At 46.5% G+C, this 23,281-nt stretch overlaps 1 protein-coding gene across 4 annotated transcripts in view; it reads right to left on the bottom strand.

The window, feature by feature from the left end:
* Positions 1-5,432: 5,432 nt before the first annotated feature.
* BCL9 (BCL9 transcription coactivator) overlaps positions 5,433-23,281 on the bottom strand; it is a 30,063-nt gene continuing 12,214 nt past the window's right edge. For 2 of the 4 annotated variants that reach the window (XM_066340887.1, XM_066340888.1), the window contains exons 2-9: positions 20,155-20,237; positions 16,837-17,143; positions 14,935-15,251; positions 13,842-14,031; positions 13,286-13,385; positions 10,626-12,855; positions 8,705-8,965; positions 5,433-7,627 (exon numbers count right to left, since the gene is read on the bottom strand). In XM_066340887.1, the coding sequence (XP_066196984.1) occupies positions 6,510-7,627; positions 8,705-8,965; positions 10,626-12,855; positions 13,286-13,385; positions 13,842-14,031; positions 14,935-15,251; positions 16,837-16,889 (4,269 nt within the window). In that variant the 5' untranslated portion in view covers positions 16,890-17,143; positions 20,155-20,237 and the 3' untranslated portion in view covers positions 5,433-6,509. The remainder of the gene's footprint in view (positions 7,628-8,704; positions 8,966-10,625; positions 12,856-13,285; positions 13,386-13,841; positions 14,032-14,934; positions 15,252-16,836; positions 17,144-20,154; positions 20,238-23,281) is intronic. The other 2 variants (XM_066340890.1, XM_066340889.1) reach the window with 2 other exon arrangements.

The following is a 23,281-nucleotide window of genomic DNA, read 5'->3' as shown; positions in this document are numbered from 1 at the left end:
GTTTGGTAAACTGCAGAAACCATTGTGCCTTTCCCTTTCTTTTGGCATGTTGGAGTGTTGCTATCTGCAGACAGGTGAGCTTCCCTAATTGCATAGGATTTAGCTACCTCATCTTCTTGAGGACATTTTCACGCACAGAAAACATCTCCAAAGAGACAGAAAGCCTCCAAACCTCTTCCCTGCACTCCTCTAATTATGGAAATTCTGCCATGAGCACGCAGGACAACCACAGTGGGCCAAGTACAGTCTTGGTGAACTCTGCTTAATGTGCTTTAAACCAGGAAGTCTGGGGAGCTGCTATCGACTTCAGCTCTGGGCAGCAGTGATCTATTTTGCACTTGCTGAAAGAGGAATACAGCACTAGCCAACAGCAGTACTTCTGGCTGAGATGACTGTAAGCCAGTACTACGAATCATACAATGGTTTGGGTTAGAAGGGACCTTAAAGATCATACAGTTTCAACCCCCTGCCATGGGCAGGGATGCCATCCACTTCAGCTCAAAGCTCTATTCTACCTCACCTTGAATACTTCCAGGGATGGGCCATCCACAGCTTCTCCGGGCAATCTGTGCCACTGCCTCACCAGTTTCACAGTAAAGAATTTAACCTAAATCTGTCCTTTAAAGAGTTAAAGACTTCTCCCTTGTCCTGTCACTGTCTGCCCACGTAAAAAGTCACTCCCTCTTTCTTATAAGCCCCCCATAAGGCACTGGAAGGCTGCTCTAAAGTCCTTCTGAAGCCTTCTCTTTTCCAGGCTTAGCAGCCCCAACTCTGTCAGCCTGTTTTCATAGAAGTTTTCGATTCCTCTGATAATCTTTGTAGCCTCCTCTGAACTGATCTTTACAGGGCCATGTCTTTCCTGTGCTGGGTACCTCAGAGCTGGATGCAGCACTGCAGTGGGGTCTCATCAGAGCAGAGGGGCAGAATCCCCTCCCTTGACCTGCTGCCCACAGGGCTTTGGATGCAGCCCAGAACACGGTTGTATTTTTGGGCTGCGAGCACACAGTGCTGGCTCATGTCCAGCTTTTCATCCACCAGAATTCCCAAGTGCTTCTCCACAGGGCTGCTCTCAATCAGTTCTTCTCCCACACTGGTCTCATGTCTGGGATTCCCCTGACCCTGCAGCACCATGTACTGGGACTCGTTGCACCTCACTAGATTCTAACACACTTCTCAAGTCTGTCCAGGTCTTTCTCTTCTGTCAACGACACCACTTGAACTTCGTGTCCTCTGCAAACTTGCTGAGAGTGCACTTGATCCCACTGACTATTTAATTGAAAAAGATCTTCACTTTTCAGTAAGTAAATAAAATGTGGTCCCTACTTTCTTTGGGATAGGCAGAGTTAAAAATAGGGAGACCATTTATTAAAATGGCCCTGCAGTTTTGGTTCTGCATTACCCCTTCTCACGTAGTGAAAAATTACTTCGTGTAAGTCATTGACAGATATGTGATGGAGGCACTACAGCACCTTTTCCCTGAGAAGAATGGGCAGGATGAACCTCGACTCTTTCATTAGCCTGCCCCCACCACAATTACATGTTGACACCATGCACAGTGAACAGAATAATTTGAATACTAAATACATTGCTGGAGGTCTTACTGAACTGCTATTAGAAGCTGTCAAAAAAGCAAACAAACATTGTTATTTTCCATCACGTTTTTATACAGCCTAAAACCATAATGCCACTATATAAAAAAATCAATGCCTACCCCTGCTTAAGAACAGTGTGTTCTGCTCTAATCAAGCTCTCTCTTATACACAATTTCAAGTATTTGGGGTACAGTGATGAAAATATTAGGTCTACAATTACAAATTATTTGTGAGGCATGGACTGCTTGGAAAAAGGCATCAGGAGCTTTGGCCATACAAAGGGAGAATTCACATACCTAAATAATAACCAGGAGCATCCCCAACAAAACTGACCAGCAGCCAGGTTAAAAATTGCAACACATCCACAAGCCAGAGCACTCAGCAGCACAAGTTGTTCCAGAGCAGGTAAGATTGTTAAAGGGCACTGCTCTTACACAATTAGGGTCCTCCTATCACTCTAGGCAGGTCAACACAAACTTCAGTAACAGCAGAAGACCTCAGAAAAGCAGGCCAGATTCTTGGCAGTGGCTAGGAGGAAGACACCACTGGGTACGGGTTACTTCACTGTCTCTTGTAGGGTTTCTGCAGTGCCCCTTCTGCCCTGTTCCAGCCTTACCCTTCCCCTCAGTGTGGAAGTGGTTGGGGCACATCCCACTGAGCATTTCCATGGTAGTTTTGGCCCAGAGGATGAAGGAGGAGTTATTTCTGACCATAACTAGTGTAAATGATTATTTCAGAAGAGGATCGGTTGGACAGTGAGAGTTTTAATACCAAAGGACACAGGTAAGTGAGAGCTACTGTACTGCAAGCACACCATGGAGGAGCTGAGGCTTTTCTGAGAATGTGGAATAAAAATTCCTATAAATCAACAAGTTCCCAATATCCCGAACAAAACAGCATCATTTTTTTTCCCTGTGTCATTAACTATATTTAGGTTAAGAATTACTACTAATTGACAAATAAATTTTAGTAAATACAAGCCTATGTAAAACATGGATCATTTTTTTCTCAACAAGTGTCACATTAGGGAACAGTTTTCAACCAGCAGCCTGGCAAGGCTGCACAAGGAAAGCCATCATGAGTGCAGAAGGACACCACCAATAAAATGCAGCCTGTCCCGCCAGCTAAGTGAAAATTAGCAGAGAACACACAAAGCACCACAAAGTTAAGCCCTGCAACTACCGTATTCATAATAGTCCCAACACTCTGAAGGAACAAAAAGTGCTGCATTTCAACTTACCCTCAGGAAGATTTGGGCACCCACATCTACTCTGAGTCAGGGCACATGTATTGTACCAGAAGCACTACCAGCACTCAAATCCCAACCAAGACTGATGCAGATCAGATCTCCACACACTGGTCTGTTTTCCAAAATGTGACCCATTTGACACCCCAAGGATGTCAGGACTAAACTCCTATGGCTGGCTCCTTGCTGTCATCTTCTTTGGCAGATTAGCTAGCCCATGATACAGGTACAAACCTCGAGTTTATTTGGATGGTGCTTAAAACTGCCGGTGTACTTCACAGATGACCTGAGTGCAAGTTTGCTAATTTAAAACAAACAGATTTCAAATATTTTAAACTTTTGATTTAGCAGGCACATTACTTCGCATTTCAGAAGTTCACCATCTGCTGGGTTTACCTTTTAAGTCTCTCCACACTCCGGCTGCGCAGCCATCTGGGATGAGATAATTTGAACAGCAGACTGTTTCCTCCCATGTTACTAGAGAGGAAGAGCAGCCAAGCATGTATGAATAAAGTCTATTTCATTCTTTCAAACAAAGGTGGAGGAGGATAATTTGAAAGCTTAAAAAAAAAAAAAAAAAAGGGAAGAAAACTAAAAATGGCAACCCACTTTCCATCTTCAACTGTACCATGACTACCAAAGCTGAGTCACAGTTACTATTGATAAGCAGGAGGGAACAGAGCCTGACTTACAGATCCTCAGGTGAATCCACAAGGCTGACAGCTAGAAAGCTTTTCCATTTGCAAAGCAAAAAGGGAAGAAGTAGAATCAGAGCAAAACAAAGAAGTTCATCTATGCATATCTACGGAGTCATTTTCATAAATGGAGCCAGCTAAGACCTTAGCAACTCTTGTCCATCTGCTGGTGCAAACACTGAGGTTAAGTGCACCTACATGGACTTGGGAGCATCCACATCTTCTGCACTTTCTGTAGGAAAAATCTCATTAAGATACCAAATGCCAGCATAGTAAATTAGACAGACACAGAAGGAACTTTAATTATACAGCATGTTTAAAATATATCCTCTTGCTGTTCAGTGGCTTTGAAATGGTGAATTCCCCATGCTAATTTTCCTAGAATAAGTCACAGCCACCTCAAATCCTTTGCTATTCAAAATCTCAACAGGCATAGGAGGCACTAAAGCAGTTTAAAAAAAATCCAAAAACCTCCGGCTCATTTCTGTGTCGATCAAGAACTTTGCTTTGTTCAACATGGTAAAAACAGTCAGGAGAGACGGCAGAAGAAGCAACACTAAAAAAGGTTGCATTGTGACAATTCCCATGCAAGGTCCTCAAAAGGGAGCTGTGCAACCACTTAAAGAAGAGGTAATTCCGCTACAGAAATAACACTTACTACTATGTCATTGTCAGCTCTTTCTAAAATCTTGACAAGCCCGTGCTTCAGGCACGCTGCCTGTCTTGTCAGAGGGAAGCACCACAACAGACATCCTACACTTTGTCAAAAGAGTAATTCTCACCCAAAATCATCGTAAATTTGCATGACAGCACAAAGGTGAATTTGGAAGCAGACAACAGAAGGCTCTGAGGCTTTCATGCCTCCAACAGTGCATGGCTTCACTCGTTTTATAACACCAGCAACAAAAGTTTAGTAAATCAGCCACCAAGAGGAATTCTTTTTCCACCTGTTAAGGATCAGTTAACTCTAAAAAATTCTCATACACAAGCATGTTAAAAATACTCATTCTCCACATGAATTTTCACACTAATGCCCATCCCTCTGAGGGAACTACCCATTGAAATAATTTTATACAGCAGTAAATGGAAGGAAGAACAGATTACACGCTCCATATAGAGTGCTGGGGGACCAGAGAACAGCCAGCCAAGGAGCCCACACCCTGGCCTACAGATCCGTGTCTGGCTCATGCTGGTATTCTCCAGGAGCACGGCTCAACTCCCAATCCATGTTTTGTCATCCAGCCTTTCAATTCTCATAGACAAGACCATAAAACCTCCTTGCTGAAATCCTCTCAAAAGGCAAGTTTGAAAAGACAGGGGATTAGGAAGCAATCGATGAGAACTGTGGCAAAGCAACCATTTACTCAGCAGGGCTGTCTTGATAAAAATCTGCTCACTGACAATTTCTCTCTCACCTTTGTTATTAAAGTTCATCTATTCCCCACCATCTCAGGCTCTCAGCGCTGGCAGTCAGAGACCTGAGCCAATCCAGATTCCCCAGCGAGGGACACAATCCCAGTGCCCTGGAAGACTTGACACTGCTGCTCGGGGGGAGCCCAAACCCACGTAGCTTGCAGTGCTGCAAACACTCTCCAGGAGGAGACAAGTTTCATCTGTTCTTTGACCCTCAACAAATTGAGGAAGTCTCTAAGTATCGTTCCCGGGATGTTCTGAAATAAGACCTCACTCCAAGGGAAAACAAGCTCAGCTCAGGATTAAGTTAACAGAATTGACTCAAAAGGAGCACACAGCTGCCTATTGACCAAACTTTTAGGAGCTATCAAAGTTTACCCCACTTGGCCTCTAGGCTGGCTGTGATCACAGGGAAGAGCAAAAAGCCATCTGGCCAGCTGTTTGATGTAGACAGAAACAACTGGACTGGATAAAGGAGACGGTTCATTTTTGTAAGAAACAATATATTTTATTTTTCTGACACCACAGCCCTGGCGAGTGGTTTTGTACCAAATTTAATGGAGGTTACACAGAACGTTTTACGCTGGGGAGGAAAAAAAAATAACCACAAAAAAAAATCCTGGATAACTTTTAGTGTCTGTTCCACTCCCACATTAATAAAATCACTTGGGGTTTCTAAGAAAAGGAGAATAGGAAACAGTGAGAGAGACTACTGTAGGATGTAACAGTGTCCAAGTCCAGCCCCTTCCTAAAAGTGGGAAGAGTCCCCACGTGAGGAGAGGCTCTCCTAGATTTACTCCCCAAAATAACACAATGTATTGCAGCTGCCATAGGAGGAGACAGAAGGGGACGGAGAGAGAGAGAAGCCTATTTAATAAAGAGTGGGAGGGAGAGACAGAAGGTGCTGGACAGCACGCCATAATTTGAAAAATATGTCCTTAACTTATTATTTATTTCTTTTAAAAGATTCCCCTCACTGAACTTAAGTTCCTTTTTGTGCTTTTCATTAATACTCTGCTCTGAGGTCGTAGTTTGGTTTTTCTATACATTGGAGTTGAAGGAAAATAGTCCGAAGTTCTGAAGATGGATTCTCCACCTAAAGTAAACAGCCTAGAATCCCATTCTCCTCTCACCCCAAAGACTAAAGTCTCTGCTAAAATCCCTTTTACAATATAGTACAGTACACAAAAAACCCCAAAAATAACCGAGAGTCCTGGGAGAAGCCAGTCCGAAGGACGTAAACATACAGAGAATGGTGCAACTTGTGACAAATGGCAATTCTCAAAATACAGCTACAGATTCTCAAAGCAGGTGCCATCACGGGATACCCAAGTCCACAAAAATAATTTTTAAAAAATAAATCTTAAAAAAAAAACAACCTGTTAAAATGAATATTTTTTTTTTTCAGGTAATTCCATACATTCGAGATTTCCCAAAGCGTCCTCTGGTCTCTTTTCACCTATTGCATGGCCAAACTGTACTCCTGAAGCTCCCAAAAAAGCCCTCAGGACTTGGAATCTCATCTTGACAAGGATCAGAACATCCAGTCTTTATGGTAGCAGCTTAAAACATCATGTTCCCTGGGTTTCCAGGGCCTTGGCTAAATCCTCCCATGCCAACATCAGCAGCCATACCTCGGGGCCTCATCTGGGGGGGAATCATGATGTTTTGTTGGGGTCCCATCATGCCCTGCATTGACATCATCATCCCGGGTGACCCCACAGGGCCCGGGTGGCTGTACAGCCCGGCGGGGGCTCGGTCCTTGCCCGGGATCATGCCCACGGCGGCCACGGGGTTGCTCATGAGCGCGGGCTGGCCGGGCATGGCGGGCTGTGCTGGTGACATCATGCGGTGGTGCGGCCCCATCATGCCCTGCTGCAGGAAGGCCGGCGGCCTCATCGGGTTGTGACCGGGCATGGACGGAGCCGTGCCCAGAGGGATATCCGGAGTTCCCACTGGCCCGGGGCCCCCCATGCCGGGCAATGTTAGTCCCATCCTCGGGGTCTGCTCTCCTATCATCCCCTGCATATGGGAGAAGCCAGGCCCTGGCCCCTGTGGCTGCTTGCGGCCTGGCACCTCCCCACGAGGGAAATACTGTAGTGTCTGGCTAGGCTTCTCCGATGGGATAATCCTGGACAGGTCAAATTCGGGTATTCCCGTGGCTCCAGGACGGATCACCTCCTGTAGCTCTGGATCAGTGAAAACTGAAGGCATGTTGTTTCCAAGAACAGTGAAGGAGTCTGGACCGCCAGGGCCTCCAGTCTTGCAAAGTGCTGGATCTGTCGAACTTTGGGGCAGGTTGGTAGGACGCCCCAGAGGTCCTTCTCCGTGGAAGCCCATTCCCGCTGGGAAGTTGCCTTGTCCACCGCTGGGCCCATTGTGTGGAAATGGCACCTGCTGTGGAGGGGACTGTACGGGAGGGAACCCCTGCGGGAAGCCCAGGCGTCCTTGAGGTACCATTGGAGACTCCTGGGAACCATGCCCCATCATTGGGTTGTGTGACATCAGGCCGGGTCCCACGGGGACCCCGTGAGGAGGTATATTGGGTCCCATAGCATTTGGAGAGGGCATCTGGTTGTTATGGGAAAGAGGCTGGGTCATTCCCATTGGGCTAAGGGTTGGCATTGGACCCACTGGGTTTGGACCTGAAATTCGAGGATTCTGAGAATTAATACCCATTCCTAGGGAAGAAACAAGGAATCACATTTAGACAGCAGGCAGTAATAACAAATAAAAGCTATAAGAGAGCTTTCTGCAAGGTTACCAAGTCTGCACACACACAAAGAAACAGTGCTATTAAAAAAAACCATCAGCAGCGGCTCTGAAAAGTGTTAATTTTAACCAGAAATTTGACGTCACTCGAACAGCCGCCTCCCTGAGCTTGTCACTGCCCCATCGAGCAGTGACTAAAGCCTGCTCCACAAGTAGGATTTCAATCCAAACCATACTTTTACTACCTCTCTGGCAGTCTGGATGACACAGGCAGTAACAGACATGTCTGTGACAGATTATCAGCATATGGACACTTGTCCACTGGGAAGTGACCAGAACTCCTTTGAAAACTCAGCAGTGATAAATTAGGTAACCCTCATAAGACTAAGAGGCAGTCATCAATGAGGTTAATGAGTTACCATCATCAACTTACTCAGTGAGCCAGCTTCCCCCAGATATATTCAGCCATCCTGATGTTTACTGTGTGAAACACACTGCAAAGCTACAGCTAAACTCATCAAGAATTCATTACCAATTACCGCTCTCTTGAAACATCCACTCATCCCCTTTTCCAACTATTAATTCAATAGGGTGGAGGTGCTACAGCCTACTTTTGTATTTTTGATGATTCAGTGTCAAAAAAAAACCCCAAACAAACCCCCTCAAAAACAGTGAAGCTTCTGTGGCACTGCCGTAAGACAGGAGAGGTAAAGTTTCCTCTGGATAACACATTGTAGGTCTGACCCTTAATCCCATCAACAGCCTTCATTCACACAAATAATCCCAGCCTGCCTGAGGAGAAATCGCTCCCATACACAAGTGTTTTCCACGGCAGACGCCTGAATAACACACACTTCCTGGACAGAAAAAAACTAGCTGCAAGGAGAATTTCCATCTCTATATTTCAGAGAATGGCAACTGCTTCCTCAAAAACAACTCACAGCTACGTATTCCTCAAGTTTTTTCTCATCTCCCTGTCTTCATTTGACGAGGTTTCTCCAAAATCACCCTGATACCTTGGGCTTATGTTCCTTTGATTTTCTTACCTGGTACGCTGTTCATAGGCGGCAAGTTTGGGGAGCGTGCTGGAGGGGAGTCGTCATCTGAGCTGGCCACAGTTTTGATGGCATCATGATAGAGTGGTGTAGAGCTGGGCATGGCAAATTTGGACATCCTGGACATCATAATGGAGAGGGGATTCTGGGAGAGGGTTGGCTCTGGAGGCATTGTGTAAGGACTGCTAGAAGGAAGATTTCCAGGGAGAGTCACAGGAGCTGACTGGCTGACTGTGGAAGGAGGTGGACCACCTTAGAAAAAAAGAAAAAAATTAAGAGAGAGAAGAAAAAGAAAGAAATAATTTAATTTTTTCTCCTTCTTACTGCTTTCTGTAAATCAAGCTCTCTTCCCCTAGAAATCTTTCTTATTGCAAGACTTTACATGACTAATGCAGTCAATGACTATGAAAGGTAACCAGAAAAATAAGCCTATTGGTCAAGTTGATTAACATCTGTTATTCTATTGCATAACATTTCTAACAAGAACTATCTTCAGCCTCCAAAAATCCACATGAAGAATTACCAGTTTAGTCTGAGAATCTTACTATTCAATTCCCTTACACTGAAGACAGACTTCAGTACCAGAGCTAGCTATTAAAATCTATAATCAAAAAAGACACAGGCAGCACAAGGAAAGCTGTAGCAGATATTATGCTGAGACATGCGAGCACATTTCTGACAAGCTACATCAGGAGCTACAAGTAAAACTCCCTGTTTACGCTGCATTTCTTGTTTCATATAGAGATATTAGCTGCTTATTCCAGTGAAAGAAGTATTCTCTGCACCTATTACCTTAATGCCATCCTTTGCTCTCACAAAATTAAAAGTAACTTAACTGCACTTCAAATCTCCTTTGTTTTTCTCTGGTGAATTTTATGCCACCCAGACCAATGTGAAGGAAAGATGCTAAACTGAAGCAGCACTCTCACAGAAAATTCACTGCACGTTCCTCAGCCCCTCCCAACCAAAAGAGGAAAGAAGAATAGGGAAAAAAACTGCAATGCTGAAAGATGCATGCTTTGGAAGAGCTGCATGTCAAAGCAGTCATTAAGCACTACTTAAGGCACAGACTGAGGCACTTGGGTGTCTTCCCAAGCCACCGACCCCGCAGGCACATCCCGGTCCCCGCTGTTACCCGCGGCAGCACTAGAGGGCAACGTGGGCAAAGGGCTCCTCGTTCCCAGCCAGGAGAATTTCCCAGGCGGGAAGGCCGCCCAGAGCAATGTAAGCCTGAACTGAAGGGCAGGTGAGCTTTGAGAGGGTGAGGGCAGAGGTGTGCCAGCACCTGGACCCAGAGGTCTCAGGCACAGCACGGCTCAGCATCCAACCAAATGTTACATACAGTGCTGGTTAGATCACTCCAAAATGCTTGAAACCTGAACAACTGAATTACAACTTCCTGTCTGCAATGTAAATCCAGAAAGGAGCAATCATTCCTGACCCATACCCAGATACACAGCTGGTTAACTGCTCAGCATGTCTTTGTAGGAACTTTTTATACCAAAGTGCTTTAATAATATCAACAGGATCTTCTCTGTTGAGCTACAATGACTACGAGCTATGGCAGAACAGCAAAAGACCCCTCCAGGGAGAGAATTCTTCCATTGATCCTCCATATCTTTTCACACCTCTCCACCCCATCCTTTTGCTTTTACGTCCTCAGAGTGACCAGCCCTCAGCTGGACACACGGGAGGCATGGTGCGAACCCACTAATACATCAGGAGGGGAAGCCCTCACCCTCCTCTTGCATGGCCACCCACCAGACCCTCAGCACAGCCCCCCTCAAACAGGGAAAGGGCCATCCAGCTCTTGTCCTGCTGCAGGAGCCCTCCTCCCTCCCTTTGCTGCACACCCTGGATGACTTGACACAAACCAAAGCACCGAATCTGGCTGGCAAGAGGCAGCACTCACCAGACTCCACGTTCCCCAGCATGGCTGGAGAAGACATGGTTAGAGACGCCTTATGGTTCGGGGGAATCCCAGGGCTCTGCAAAGGGGGCTTCGGAGATGAAGTCCATCCAGGAGAAGGTGCGGGGAGAGACGGAGACTTGAGGTGGACAGGAGAAGCAGCAGCAGACCCCAGCACAGGAGGGGATTTAATGGAGGCAGCAGCAGCTGCGGCAGTGGGACCCGCGAGCATTCCTGCCAGCTGGGAGGGCGTCTGGGGAGACTTGAGGTTCCCCGAGGGAGACCCCATCATGGGAGACTGGACCTGGCGCATGGTGGGGGACTTCAGGGGGTTGATTCCCGGCGAATGCACCTGACCGGCTGCAGATATATCCAAGGGCTTGCGGCCGAGGCTGCGCTGCGCAGGGGGAGCAGTGTTGAGGCTATTCGGGTTACTGGTGGGATTGAGAGGTAGTGGCGGCATGTGGCTGAGCCGGTTGTTAGTCCTTTGGTCAGGCCCAATCTGTTCTCTGAGATTCCGGAGACCGACTCCTGGGCCCTGAGACATGGGAAGGAAAGGCCTGGGACCCATGCCATACTCCTGCTGCGGGTGCTCCCCAAACGGCAGCGGCACCATTTTCTGCTGAGAGGAGAGCATCTCCGAGACACCAGGGCGCAGCTTCATCATCTCTTCCGGCCCGACTCCTGCCTCCCTCAGCTTCTGAGGGACGAGGGGTGGGTTGGAGCCCATGCTGACATTCATGCCCATGTCCCCCTTCATGCTGCCAGGGCCCATCCCAAACTCCAGCTCCCTGCTAGAAGCCATTTGTGGGGGTATGCCTTTTGGGAAGTCCCCCCTAGAGGGGCTCATCGGTCCTTCTACCGGCATGCGAGGGAAGATGGGGTTATTCCCAGGTTCCATGTGTCTCTGGGAGGGCATCATTCTGTTGATCTCCATGCCGGGCCTGATGCCTTCCATGTTCAGACCAGGAGGGAGGCCCATCTGTTTCTCAGCCAGCTGCTGCTGATAGAGCTCTTCAGGCAGGCCCTGCGGATTGGGGAACCGCTCCCCTCGGCCAGGGCCACTGAAGACACCCTGACCAGGGGGGAAGTTTCGGCCATCTGGGATTTTTGGCACATCATCTGGCCAACTAACTCCTGAAAGCCCAGGCCGTGAGACAGGATTTGGGACATTGGGGCCTTCCATGTCAGGGTTCATCATCCCTGCAAAACCAGGTAGGCGCATCTGGCTCCCGGGCACGTTGGGATGAGGGGCCATGCCCCTGGGGGGCAGAGAGTGTGACATATTCATGCCTTCAGGGAAGGGTTCTGGACCCCCAGGTCCCCAGCCCTCACCAGGGGTCATCTGGTAGGGAGGGGGAGGACCTCGGACCACCCCACGAGGCCCATGCTGGTGGACCATCATGTCCTGCAGGGAACACTGCTGCACAACCACCTGCTCTTGCTTCCTTCTCTTCTCCTCATAGAACTCCTGCTGCAGCTTGAGCCAGGCCACTTGCTCAGGAGTCATATGGTCCAGGTGGTCTGGGCCTATGGCTCCTGACTGGGAGTTCATTGGTGGTGGCCCCATTTCATCTGGGGAAAAAGGCATGTCCCTGTGTCCTTGAGGGCCAAACGGAGCCCCTCCATCTGTCCGAGACCCCGACCCTTTGCCTAAACTTTGGGATTGAGCCATCATAGCCTGTATCGGCCCTTCAGGTTTCTTCTGGGGACCATCCAGCACCCCAGCATTTGGAGGTGGTCCCCCACTTTGCCCTCCTGCAAACTCCTTCTCATCAGGGAAGAGCATGCGCTGGATGTCTCTCAGGGTCTGCAACGAGCGCTCTCGGTGCTCCAACTGCTCCTGTGACAGTCCATCAGGATTCTCACCCAAACTGGATGGGTCCCCACCAGACCCCTGCTGGGGAGGACCTTTGGGATCTGCAGCAGAGCTATTGCTACCTTGGGAAACTGGGCTAACTGCTCGATTATTGGGGGTTGAACTCTGCCCAAATCCCTCTGTCTGCAACGGGGTAGAGTTGGCAGGGCTGCCCACAGACATCACTTTGCTTTCCACACTGGGACTGTCCTGATCTATGGGACATGGGGGGCCAGTGGGTTTGGATACTGGCGCTGACACGGGTGGAGTCGGCTGCATTTTAGCGTTCTGGGGAGGGTTCGGGTCCTGGGCAGCGGGGGGCTGGGGCTGCGGCAGGGGCTTGGGTTCAGTCCGAAGTGCAGTGATCTGGGGGTTCTGCAAGAGAAAGCCACACTCAGTCACTTGCTCTTCTTACAACGACGTCACATAAGGAGCAGTACAAACAAAACGCCCACTCTCAATCCAACCAGCCCAAAATTTGCAGGGAAGGGTAGCTTTCATGCAGCAATTACACAGCAGCCTCTTGGCAATGCAGAAACCTACTCTGCTCAAGGCATTACTGCAGGGACCCCTTTCATCTGTGCTAGCTCTGCATGACCAGTGGGTTGGAAATATATTACCCAAACATTTCAGGACTCTAACTCTTCTTTGGATGACACGAGATATTTATTTGCAGATGGTCTGAATGACAACTGTCTGTCTTCCTAAAACTTATTTCAGAGTGTAAATAATCATCCATCTCTCTGAATCACACATAGGCACATTTGCAATTTCCCCTTCTCACCCCCATGCAGGTATTCCCTACCAAGGGTACAGCGTTCCGTTCCGCCTTGCTGTTTGAGATGTTCTGGATATGAAAGGACACAATGGTTTCCACCTGTCCCTTCAGCACAGCTTCTGCAGCCCTGCAAAGACAGACAGACAGATGCACATACCCAGCTGAAGCTAAGAATCAATTTTTCTTAACTGGCCTCCTTTCTATCTTTCAGCTGGCAAAAGGGAGAAAGACTTAACCACACATATTTCACTCTAGATGAGTAGCAAAAGAAAAATGCTTATGTCCACAAACTCATCAGCATGCAGGGTTCATGTCTCAGTTTAAGCTATCCTGGCTGCTATTCACTGCATGGATTGCAAAACAATATCTAAACATCTGCAAAAAAAAAAAATCCCTATACATCAGAGAAGTAAACAATTACTTCTCAGAGCAAAAACGTAGGGACATTATCTACTCCAACCCTTTCTGCATCCCCAAAACAAGTAATGACTTTTTGCTACTTGATGCCCTTGATAACCTCTTAGAAGATGAGCACAAATATAATTCCTGCTCCCAGAAAACATTCAAGCATCTACCTACTTACTTGTTGGCCATCTCAGTAGAAAAGACGTAAACCACTTTGGATGGAGTCTTCTGCCCACTTGCTGGCTCCAAAGTGGCAGTCAGACCATGGGAAGGTGTGGAAGACCTTGGGGCTGAAGCATTTGAAGGAGTCATGGAGTGTGGTGTGTGCTGAGACTCCTGGGACTTCACATGATCAGCAGAATTGCAGTCTGGAAAGGGACAAAGGGGAAAAGAAGGGAATCACTATCTTGGGATCTCTTTGGAAATCAGTTCTGGAAAGTGATCAGAGCTTTTTCTCATCTGAATTTTCCTGCTTCTTCCTCAAGCACCACTAAAGGCAATTCCTTCTATTACACCACACATCTTTCCTCTAAAGCTTTGGTGTCTTCAAGCAACACTGGGAGAAAGCTCCTCTAGGGTCCGTTTCCAAGGAAAATGGCAGTTTCCACAACTGATCTCTCTGAATTCTCTAATGACCACACAGAAAAGCAGGAAAACTACAATTTTATGTAGGAACATGTCTGCCTCAAGGAAACACTTCCACAACATTTTACTTTTTTTTTTTTTTGCTCAGCCACCTTAGCAAGGTGACCTAGCAAATGGACAACAAAGATGGACAACTGAACATGTGGTCTGGTTTTGCATTGTCTCACAGAGGCAAGGTTGGAGCCAGGAGCAGAACACAGAAATCACAACTCTCTGGCTTGTATTACCAGTCAGAGTGTCACGGGCCATGTATCTGTGACAAAACAAACCAGCATATTGTTTAAAACCCCAGTTACAACAGAACAGTTCCTGAAAGGCCAAAAGCCAGAAGGAGACCAACAGGTTGCATTTGTATTTTTAAATCCTCTGGGGGAGTTTAAGACTTGCAAAGGAACTTTCCCACCAGTCAGATCTGGGCTCTAACTGAGTGTGAACAAGACATTTACCAATGTCAGCTATGACAATCTCTCCTCCTGCCTGCTTTCAAGACCTTCAGACTTCATTGGCTGGAACTTATAGAACCCCAGACAAATAAATGTTTCACTAATACTTGCATAGCAATTCTCCATCTCACAGAGGATGCAGACTGATTGTCTGCACTTGCACACGAACCCCAGCAAACATACCTTTGATTTCTGGGTCATCATTCGGAGTCCCAGCTTCCCTCTGTTCAAAGGAGTCTGCTGAAATGCTCCTCTCTCTCTTCCCCTTCCCCTTGGCACCATTTCCAGCCCCATTCTTCAGCCCCATACTCCCACCCGGGCCTGGGAGCACTTTGGGGGTGTGACCTCCACTTTTGGGGTCACAGGGAGAGGGCTGAGATTGGCTGGTGGAGCCCCCTTGTTTGCCTTGGTTGGAAAATTTGGAATCCAGCTGAGGGTTGCCAGACGGGGACATCACTGTAGGGGGACGGACCATCACCTCCTGCTTTGATTTGGGGCTACTGGGGAGAGAGAAAAAAAGAAAGAAAAGGAAAAAATGACAAATCACACCACTGAGTCATTCAGCCCTGTAGGAACAGATTAGAGTGAAGCAGAAACAACCACTGTCACCTTTACAAGCTAAGACAATTGCTGACAAATAAAAAATGCCTGCAAGCTTAGAGTCATGCAGGTGCTTTTTTGAACATGCCCTGAAAGGGTTATTATCCAAGATGAGATCTCATTGCTCAAGAAGGCACCAGGGCAAACCACAGACCTGCCAGATCCCAGAAACTGCTGTCACATGAGGACCCACCTCTGGTGCTTCTGTCAATAAAGACAACGGTTTCTATGTGCACAGAGAAGCACCTCACACCAAGACCAGCTCAGAGTAAACAAACAAGGCATAATAAAGTTCCTCTGGCCATTCTCCTGTACCCCAACTGCGCTGCAGCTCTGATCAGAGCAGACCCCCCACACCCCCTCCCTTGCACCTCCCTATCCTGTTCTACAGGGAGCACAAGGAAAACCCAGCATTACTGCAGCATTCGTCATACATTGGGGCGAGCTGCCAGAGAAACACAAACCTCTGACCGTGAAAACAATTAAACCAGCTACAACCTGCCCCTGAATAAGGAAAGGGGAGGATACACCATCTCCAAGCACACTCCTGCAAAATGGGGCAGATGAATTTGCCAAAGGAGACTCAAGAGTCTTTCATTCCTCTTCTATCCAGCAAATTGCATCCTAAAAATATTTTGCTCCTCTGGGTTCCACAGATATTAGGCACCCCTTCCCTCCTCACCCTCCACTTACTCCATTGCTATTGGATCTTCTGCATTGTGTTTTCCCATCATCACTATCACTTCCAACAGGCAGTGCTTGCTAGCATCCTCACTGTGGGACTCACACAAGCTGTTTCTTCCTTTGGACAGACATCTGACTCAGAAGCATTCCCTCTGAAATACTGTTAAGCTCCAGATGACCTCTAGGAGTAAATAATCAGACTCAAGAATGCTGTCAATCAGAACCATCCTAAGTCCCTGGACACTGCTTTGCTTTCATATTTTTCCCTTTCCAAATTAGTGGAGAAAAAATGCTGACCTGCTGCACTGGCAGGTGACTGATGCAGAGGATCTCAGTTCTCAGCTGATCAGTTCTCCAGGCTGTTCAAGCCAGTAATATGGAGAAAGCATTTTGTGAGAAAGTACAGACAGAGAGACCTGCTGCTGCCCAAATACCCCTTGGGAAATAGATAATTAGATGAGGAGGAAGGAAAAAAAAAAAAAAAAAACAAAACAACACCAAGATAGAAACAGCAGGTTTACTCTCCTACAGCCTATCCAGGCACCTGGTGGAAAGGAGGAGAGCATCAGGAATGGAGAATCCATGCCTCATGGGTTTACAGCTTTCAGCTCATCCTGAGCCTTGCAAACAGGGACACCATCAGCACTGTGCAGCCACTGCTCAGGTACTCAGCAGATCCAGTGGGAGCACAGAGGGACCGTGAAGCCACATTGCTCCAGTTCCTGGGCTATTCCAGCAGCAGGGTAGGGATGGCAATGTGCACCAACCCACAGCAGCTGACTGCCAGGCTCTTCTCCTTACCTCTGTGTGTTGCCTGACGGGGAGTTCCTCACTTTGGGGTTACTGGAATGCATTGACAGAAATCCTGAGCTCACAGTCTCACACACACGCAGATGGGCTCTCGTCAAGTTCCTCTGGGGAGCGTGCCGCCAGAGGCAGCGCCGAAGCACTTTCTGCCACCCGCTTCTCTCAGTGCCGGCTGCCTGCTCGCCTTTTTTCTCTTTGCTCCTCGCTGCTTTTGCACTGGGCACTTCCCTCCTGCAGCTCCAGCATTCTCTAGATGCGTGCCTCCTGCTGCCCAGGGGAAGTCTCGCATCTCCAGGGCACACTGCAAACCACCCCACAAGGAGAGAACAGAAAACCAGTGAGGAACTTCCTAAGCAGATGTGTCTGGTGTGAAGCAATGCATGGCAATTTTCCCCCCATTCCCGGGAAGATACAGAAGAGCTTTCAGATAGATGTGTATTTCAGACCAGAGGCAGCCCTGGCTGGCCATTCAGTTTAGAGGCAATGAGGCCATCTTCCCTTTGGCCACAGCAAATCATCCTGGAGTCAACAAAACAGGGAAGTACCTTGTATCAGAACATTTTGATGCTGCATCTCTGCTCAAGCTAAAGACACCTCACAGCAAGTCAGGAGGTAGCCAAAAGTACAAATCCCCAACAAGACTTAGCTGTCCAAAATTCCCCAGTGAATGTCTGTAATCTGATATTTCTTAAGAACATGAACTCTGCTTAAATCTTCTGTCTCTTTGGTCCACTATACCTAGGCATATGTTCAATGATGTATGCTAAGGGTTACATAAAGGGAGAAAAATAAAAATAAAATAAAATGCTTTCCTGACCACCTGTAGGCTACTGCTCTGTGTGATTACTCTGAAAACACAAGGGGTTGGTAACTCATCATATCTATTAGAAAGGCCAAAAAAGCACTGGAGTAGTACCCATCTAAATTTGCTCAGGAACACTCTACAGATTATTGAGGCTTAAAAAGAAAAAAAAAAAAGGGCACAAAAAAAGCAGCTGCTTTTTCAACTTCTTTCTAAGAAACAATATGCATGACGCAGGCAATAAGGCGCATAATGCTGTTTCTGGAGGTGGAAACTATTGAACATTACTGTTTACGTGCTTTGGGCTAAATTATTTTGGAACAAATTTCTGTCTTGTTTATGTTTCAACAAAATCTCTCCTGTTCATCTCACCTACTCAGATGCAAATCCACTTAATTTAGAATCTAACTAAGATTTATTGTTAATGTATTACGCATTGCTAGTTAAGTATTATTCAAATGTAAATATTCCCAATATTCCTTCTCAGCATCAAAGAAGCCGTTTCTTCCTAGAAATACCAAATGAAACTAAATAAATCCTACTAGGATGGGAGTGTCTTGAATTTTATAAAGAAACTACTGTTCAAACTGCCTTTCAAAACAAAAAAATTGGTTTATGTGCTGATGACACCAGAGGATTAAGACACAGGTGCTCTATGACCTGTGTCTTAAGGGTCCAGTAGAGTTATCAGCAGCTTGTAGTATTGATCACCGTGGTTTTCCAGTTCCCCAAATTTGTACAGTTGTGAGGTTGTGCTATTACACATTTTAGTGACTTTGCAATCCTCTACTTTAATATGATAGTGATCCACATTGCAGTGGTTGTATGAAGTTCTGCATCACCTCCAAAAATTCTCCTGCTTACCACATGTCTCCTTCATGAGCCAGAGAAGTCATCCTACTCCTTATTCTCACCTCCACTGCCCTGCACAAACCTATTAAGGTAGAGAATGTTTCTGCAGCAAATGTCTCATTTTAAAGGCCTCTTATCAGGCATAATCGGATGAACTCTAGTCTGAGCCACACACTCCAGAGGACCCACATGCCTCTCTGGGGCTATTAGCTGGTTATCCCACTGATTTTGGGAACAATGTTGGAGTTACCCTATCACTATTGCCCATACTATCATGTTGCAATTACAGCTGCTTCTATACAGATGGATTAAAGAGGAGAGAGAACCTCTTCACACATAGCTAAATTGTATCATCTTTGCATGCAAATTTGGCTCCTATGTCTGTTTTGTTAAACAAGACTGTAACATTATCAACAACACCCAACTCTGCTTTCCTAAAGGATTGATACATGTGTAAAAGTCAGTGGATCTCTGCGAGCACCCCTCCTTAAGGTGAAGGTGCGGTTGAAAAGACAGTGAATTCCAGGTTAAAAAAGAGAGAGAGAGAAAAGGAGTAACAGCATAAAAGTGAACAGAGCTTGATGCTTACAGCAGGATGTAGATGCCTGCATGATGAATTTAAGTATTCTGGTTGTTTCATCCTCTGCTTTTCCATTTGGATATTTCTACATTATGTTACCTTTTATTACAAGATGAGAACTGTCTCAAGAGTCCCAGTCTTGCACAGTGCAATGAGAAAACATGAAGAGAAGAATCACAATCACACTGGCTACATGGTATTCCTGGCCAGACCTTCAAGTACTTCACCCAGGGGTGGGAGGAGAACCCTCCAATTTTTTAACCTTACTTTTTTATTATTCTATATACACACATCCTCCATATATTAGAACTGATGCGCTGTGCAAGGGAACTGTGTTTTCCAATTTCAGTTTAAATTTATTCTTACCAGAGAGAGCTATAAAGGATACATCAATATATTCATTGGAGGAACAACAGCAACTCAACTTTCTCAGCTTCTTATTTCTGCACACAGGGAATGTACCACCTTTTATAATGTGAAATGGAATGTCTTGTGATTTTTCTCAATGCACTTCTAGCATATATAATCCTGGGAATCTAGGGTTCAATAATGCAAAAGCTCTAGAGAAATGTATTTTTGCAGCTGGAGTCTGCCTGCCATAGCAAAGCCTATATCACTGCCTTAAATTAGAGGTAGGGTCAGTGACAGTGAATGGTCAAACCACTTTTCAAGACATTTTGGAAAGCTACATCCAAGACTGTATTTTCAGGATGGCTTTAAGGTTTGTTTGGCAGGCAAAGGTTGCAGAGAAAAAGGATGGTTCGGCCAGCTACTCATTCTCACCACCTCTCCCAACCACATCAGGGAAAGATCTAAATGGGAACTAACCCAAGGGAAACAACAGGAATTTCTATTCAGCTGGATTTGCCCCCTGACCTGGTTGATCATGTAACCACATCACTACCATTATAAGCTCAGAGGAGGCGGTGTGAACAGGTGAAAATGTATCCCCACCCCACTCGCAGCCTACAATTAGAATGGCCTTAAATTAATTCAAACTTCAACTGCAGAGACAAAAGAGACAGATCTCCATTTCTGGAGATATTATAGATCCTTATTTTTCCAACAAGTAGCTTACCGAGACCCCTGGTGTCACGACACTGCAGTACTCATCATGGAGGCCATGAGTTGCAAACCACTTGTCTCACAAAAAACAGTCACCTGGAAAAAGGAGAGGAAAAGTTTCACCAACAAGAAGTCACAGCCAAGCTGTGCACCCCTTCCATGCATTCAACCACAAAGGCAGAGAAATCAAAAGTTGCTCTGAACCGCCAACAAGGAGAAGCTTCTGCTCAGCCTGGAAAGATGTATTAGCGCCCAAGAAGCCACCATCAGACTGGAAAACTCAGAAGACCCATGCTGCCCATGGAGGGGAAATAGGGCAGACCTGCTTTAGCACTCCCACGTTTAGCCAGCTGGATTCCCATGAGCTCATCTGTGCTTAGAGAAGCTGGCACAAAGCTTGGCCATGTCACCTTCCCTTCTCTGCACCCATCTCTCTTCAAAGGTTCACCTTCCCCTCACAATGTGCCCAGCAACTCCTGCCAAACCCTTGTGCTTCACATATGCAACCTCCTCCACAGCCAGACAATGTATAAACAGAAACATCAAGTATCAGGCAAAGCCAGGCAATCACATCTAGGGGAAAACCAGGCAGGTTGTAGAAGGAGGAAGCACTATCTACTGCTCTGGCAGCTCCTACTTCACATCACTGCATACCCTGCAGGAAGGAGGGACTCCAAAGCAAGTTTAAGTGCCTGAATGTTCAGCAATACAAGGAAATGCAGGCTCTGAAGAGCGGCTTACTGGTAAATTTGAGGTTGGTAAAAAAAAAAAAAAAAAAGAGCAGTGACCTGCCAGCTTCTCCCTCACCCACTGTGAAAACTGTAGAGGCTGCAAGAACAGTATGAATCCAGACAACACTCACACTGTCAGGGCCAGCATGGTATCTCAGAGCACTCTCAGCTATTTACACAGCATGGACAGTCTTGCAGTTAAAGTACAACTGCAAACTGAAATCACTACCAAAATTTTTCTGTGTAATCCCAATGCATTCTGCTGACCAGATCTCCCAACAGAAACACAGGAGCTGGAGGCTCAATTAGTTATGCGCTGTGAAAGCCTGTGCATATTCTCTTCCCTCCAACATTCTCCAACTATTATCTACTGCAGCTTCACCTTAATAATGTAGCAATGTGCTGCCGAGCAATCCACTTCACAAAACCGAACTACAAAGCTAGTCCCAAACAATGCAGCTACATTCTCCACCCAGTCCAGCCAAATCAAACAATGAAATCATCAACGTGATAGACCATCCTTATCTAGCCAAGTCACACCTGCAGACAGAAGCTGAAACAAACACCTATCGCAACAAGCTGCTTCATCCAGTAAAACTCACCACAGCAGCACAATCATCCCTGAATCCAATTACTCAGTTATATCTCCTCTCCCCTTTCCCCCACCCCACCCAACGAAACAATACAGCCTAAGCCATGCCAGTGCCAATACTGACACACCTCTACCAAAGCAGGGACAGAAAACACTTTTTCCCTTGAAGAGGAAAGCATGTGAACACCAGCACACATCAAGATGGAGAGAATTTATCATAAACATTGCTCAGAGCTCTATTCCTTGAAACATTCAATCCCAGCCTAGCAAGGAAGGACAGCCTTGCACACCATAGCTCAGGACTGCAAGAGGGACGTCATCCATCTTTTTAGGCTACCCAGTTACTGCACTGTTATTCCACTCCCTAGTGTCCCATCTCTGCTGCTCACCTGCAGTCTTAGCCCTGCCAGCACAAGGCAGTTAGCTTTACAGTGAATTTAAGAGCAAAAGGGTGAGAGCATGCACACAAAGCAGCTACCACAGAGTAACTAACAAGATGCAAATGCACATCTTGGTTTACCTTTCAGTTAAATATTCTGACCACTCCTGTACTTCTACAAACCAGCCACCATATAGATGGTGGCAAATAGATGGTTTTAAAAAATTCAAACTAGCTAATTCCTACCTTATGGCCTTAAGCTGAAGAAGCTGGATAGTGACAAGTGGTCAAATACTTGGAGGTGCACAGCACTGTGGCTATTCCAGCAGGAACAGCTGCAGTTATCACTGATTCACTTCAGTCTTTTCTCCCTCTTTGAGGAGGAGAACGTGGAGAGATGAAATAAAGACATACCAAGAAGATAAAAGTATCAGACTTTTGGCCTGACTGTGACATAAGCATTAAAGGCAAGAAACCTTTCCCTGCATACAAGAAAGAGCACACTGCTATTTTCCCCCTGGCCTTTCTGGGATTGTCAGTCTGTGCTGGACTGAGGGTATTAAGAGCTCAAAATCAGCATGGAAAAAAGAAAAAAGGCTGGAGACCTGCTGCTGCAGAAAACAAATGATAACTCTGAATGCAAGCTGAGCCCACACCCTGAATTGTATCTGTGACAGTGGAGTGGGTAAGGAAGGAGAGTGGAATAAGAGATTGCTCAGAGAAGAACAGAAGCTTTAGGAGGAAGCAAGAATAGCAGCAGCAGGAGGCATTTGAGCAACCGCTGATCCTGACAGCCACCAGGAAGCAAACTTCTGCAAGTGTATCCACCAGTGGATTCCCTGTGTGACCAGAGAGGTGGGGCAAGGCAGTGAATCAGCCAACGCGCTCCTTCAGCACATTTTTACTGGGAAGGGCACCTCCAACTTCTCCGACCCTCATTCAACCACATGAGAGGGAGAATAGCTGCACTGGCAAAAGGTGACTCCACTACACCCAAGAGCTACCACTGGTTTTCATCACGTGCTGCACTTAGCAGTTTTGTTGAGCACTTGCTTATTTTACACACTTGCAGCTGTGCTGCACGTTACTTTTTAATAAGCTGTTGTTTAATAAGTACTTGATTACACACCTCGTTGATAAGGAGAGTGATCAGGAAACAAGGAGGGCACAGGAAGTGTTAGTCAAAGCTTTTATGGAGCTGTCAGACTTCCTTAAGATCACGTAAAAGCAAATAGATAAAATGACATGAATATTCTACCTCCCATACATCTTCCTGGCACTTGAGGATGTAGAGACACAAGACACTTCAATCCCTTGAAGCAGTCCCAATTTCTAGACAGGGCTCTCTACCAAGGGCTAATAAATACACCTTTAAATCTGCCTCCTAGCAAAAGCTGTCCTCCTCATCCTTTCCCAGAACAGATACAGCACATGCCTG

The sequence above is a fragment of the Sylvia atricapilla genome, chromosome 2 (genome assembly GCF_009819655.1).
Source record: "Sylvia atricapilla isolate bSylAtr1 chromosome 2, bSylAtr1.pri, whole genome shotgun sequence".
Lineage (NCBI taxonomy): Eukaryota > Metazoa > Chordata > Aves > Passeriformes > Sylviidae > Sylvia > Sylvia atricapilla.
The sequence above is the reverse complement of the archived record's forward strand: the minus strand, read 5'-3'. Positions and strand labels throughout refer to the sequence as shown.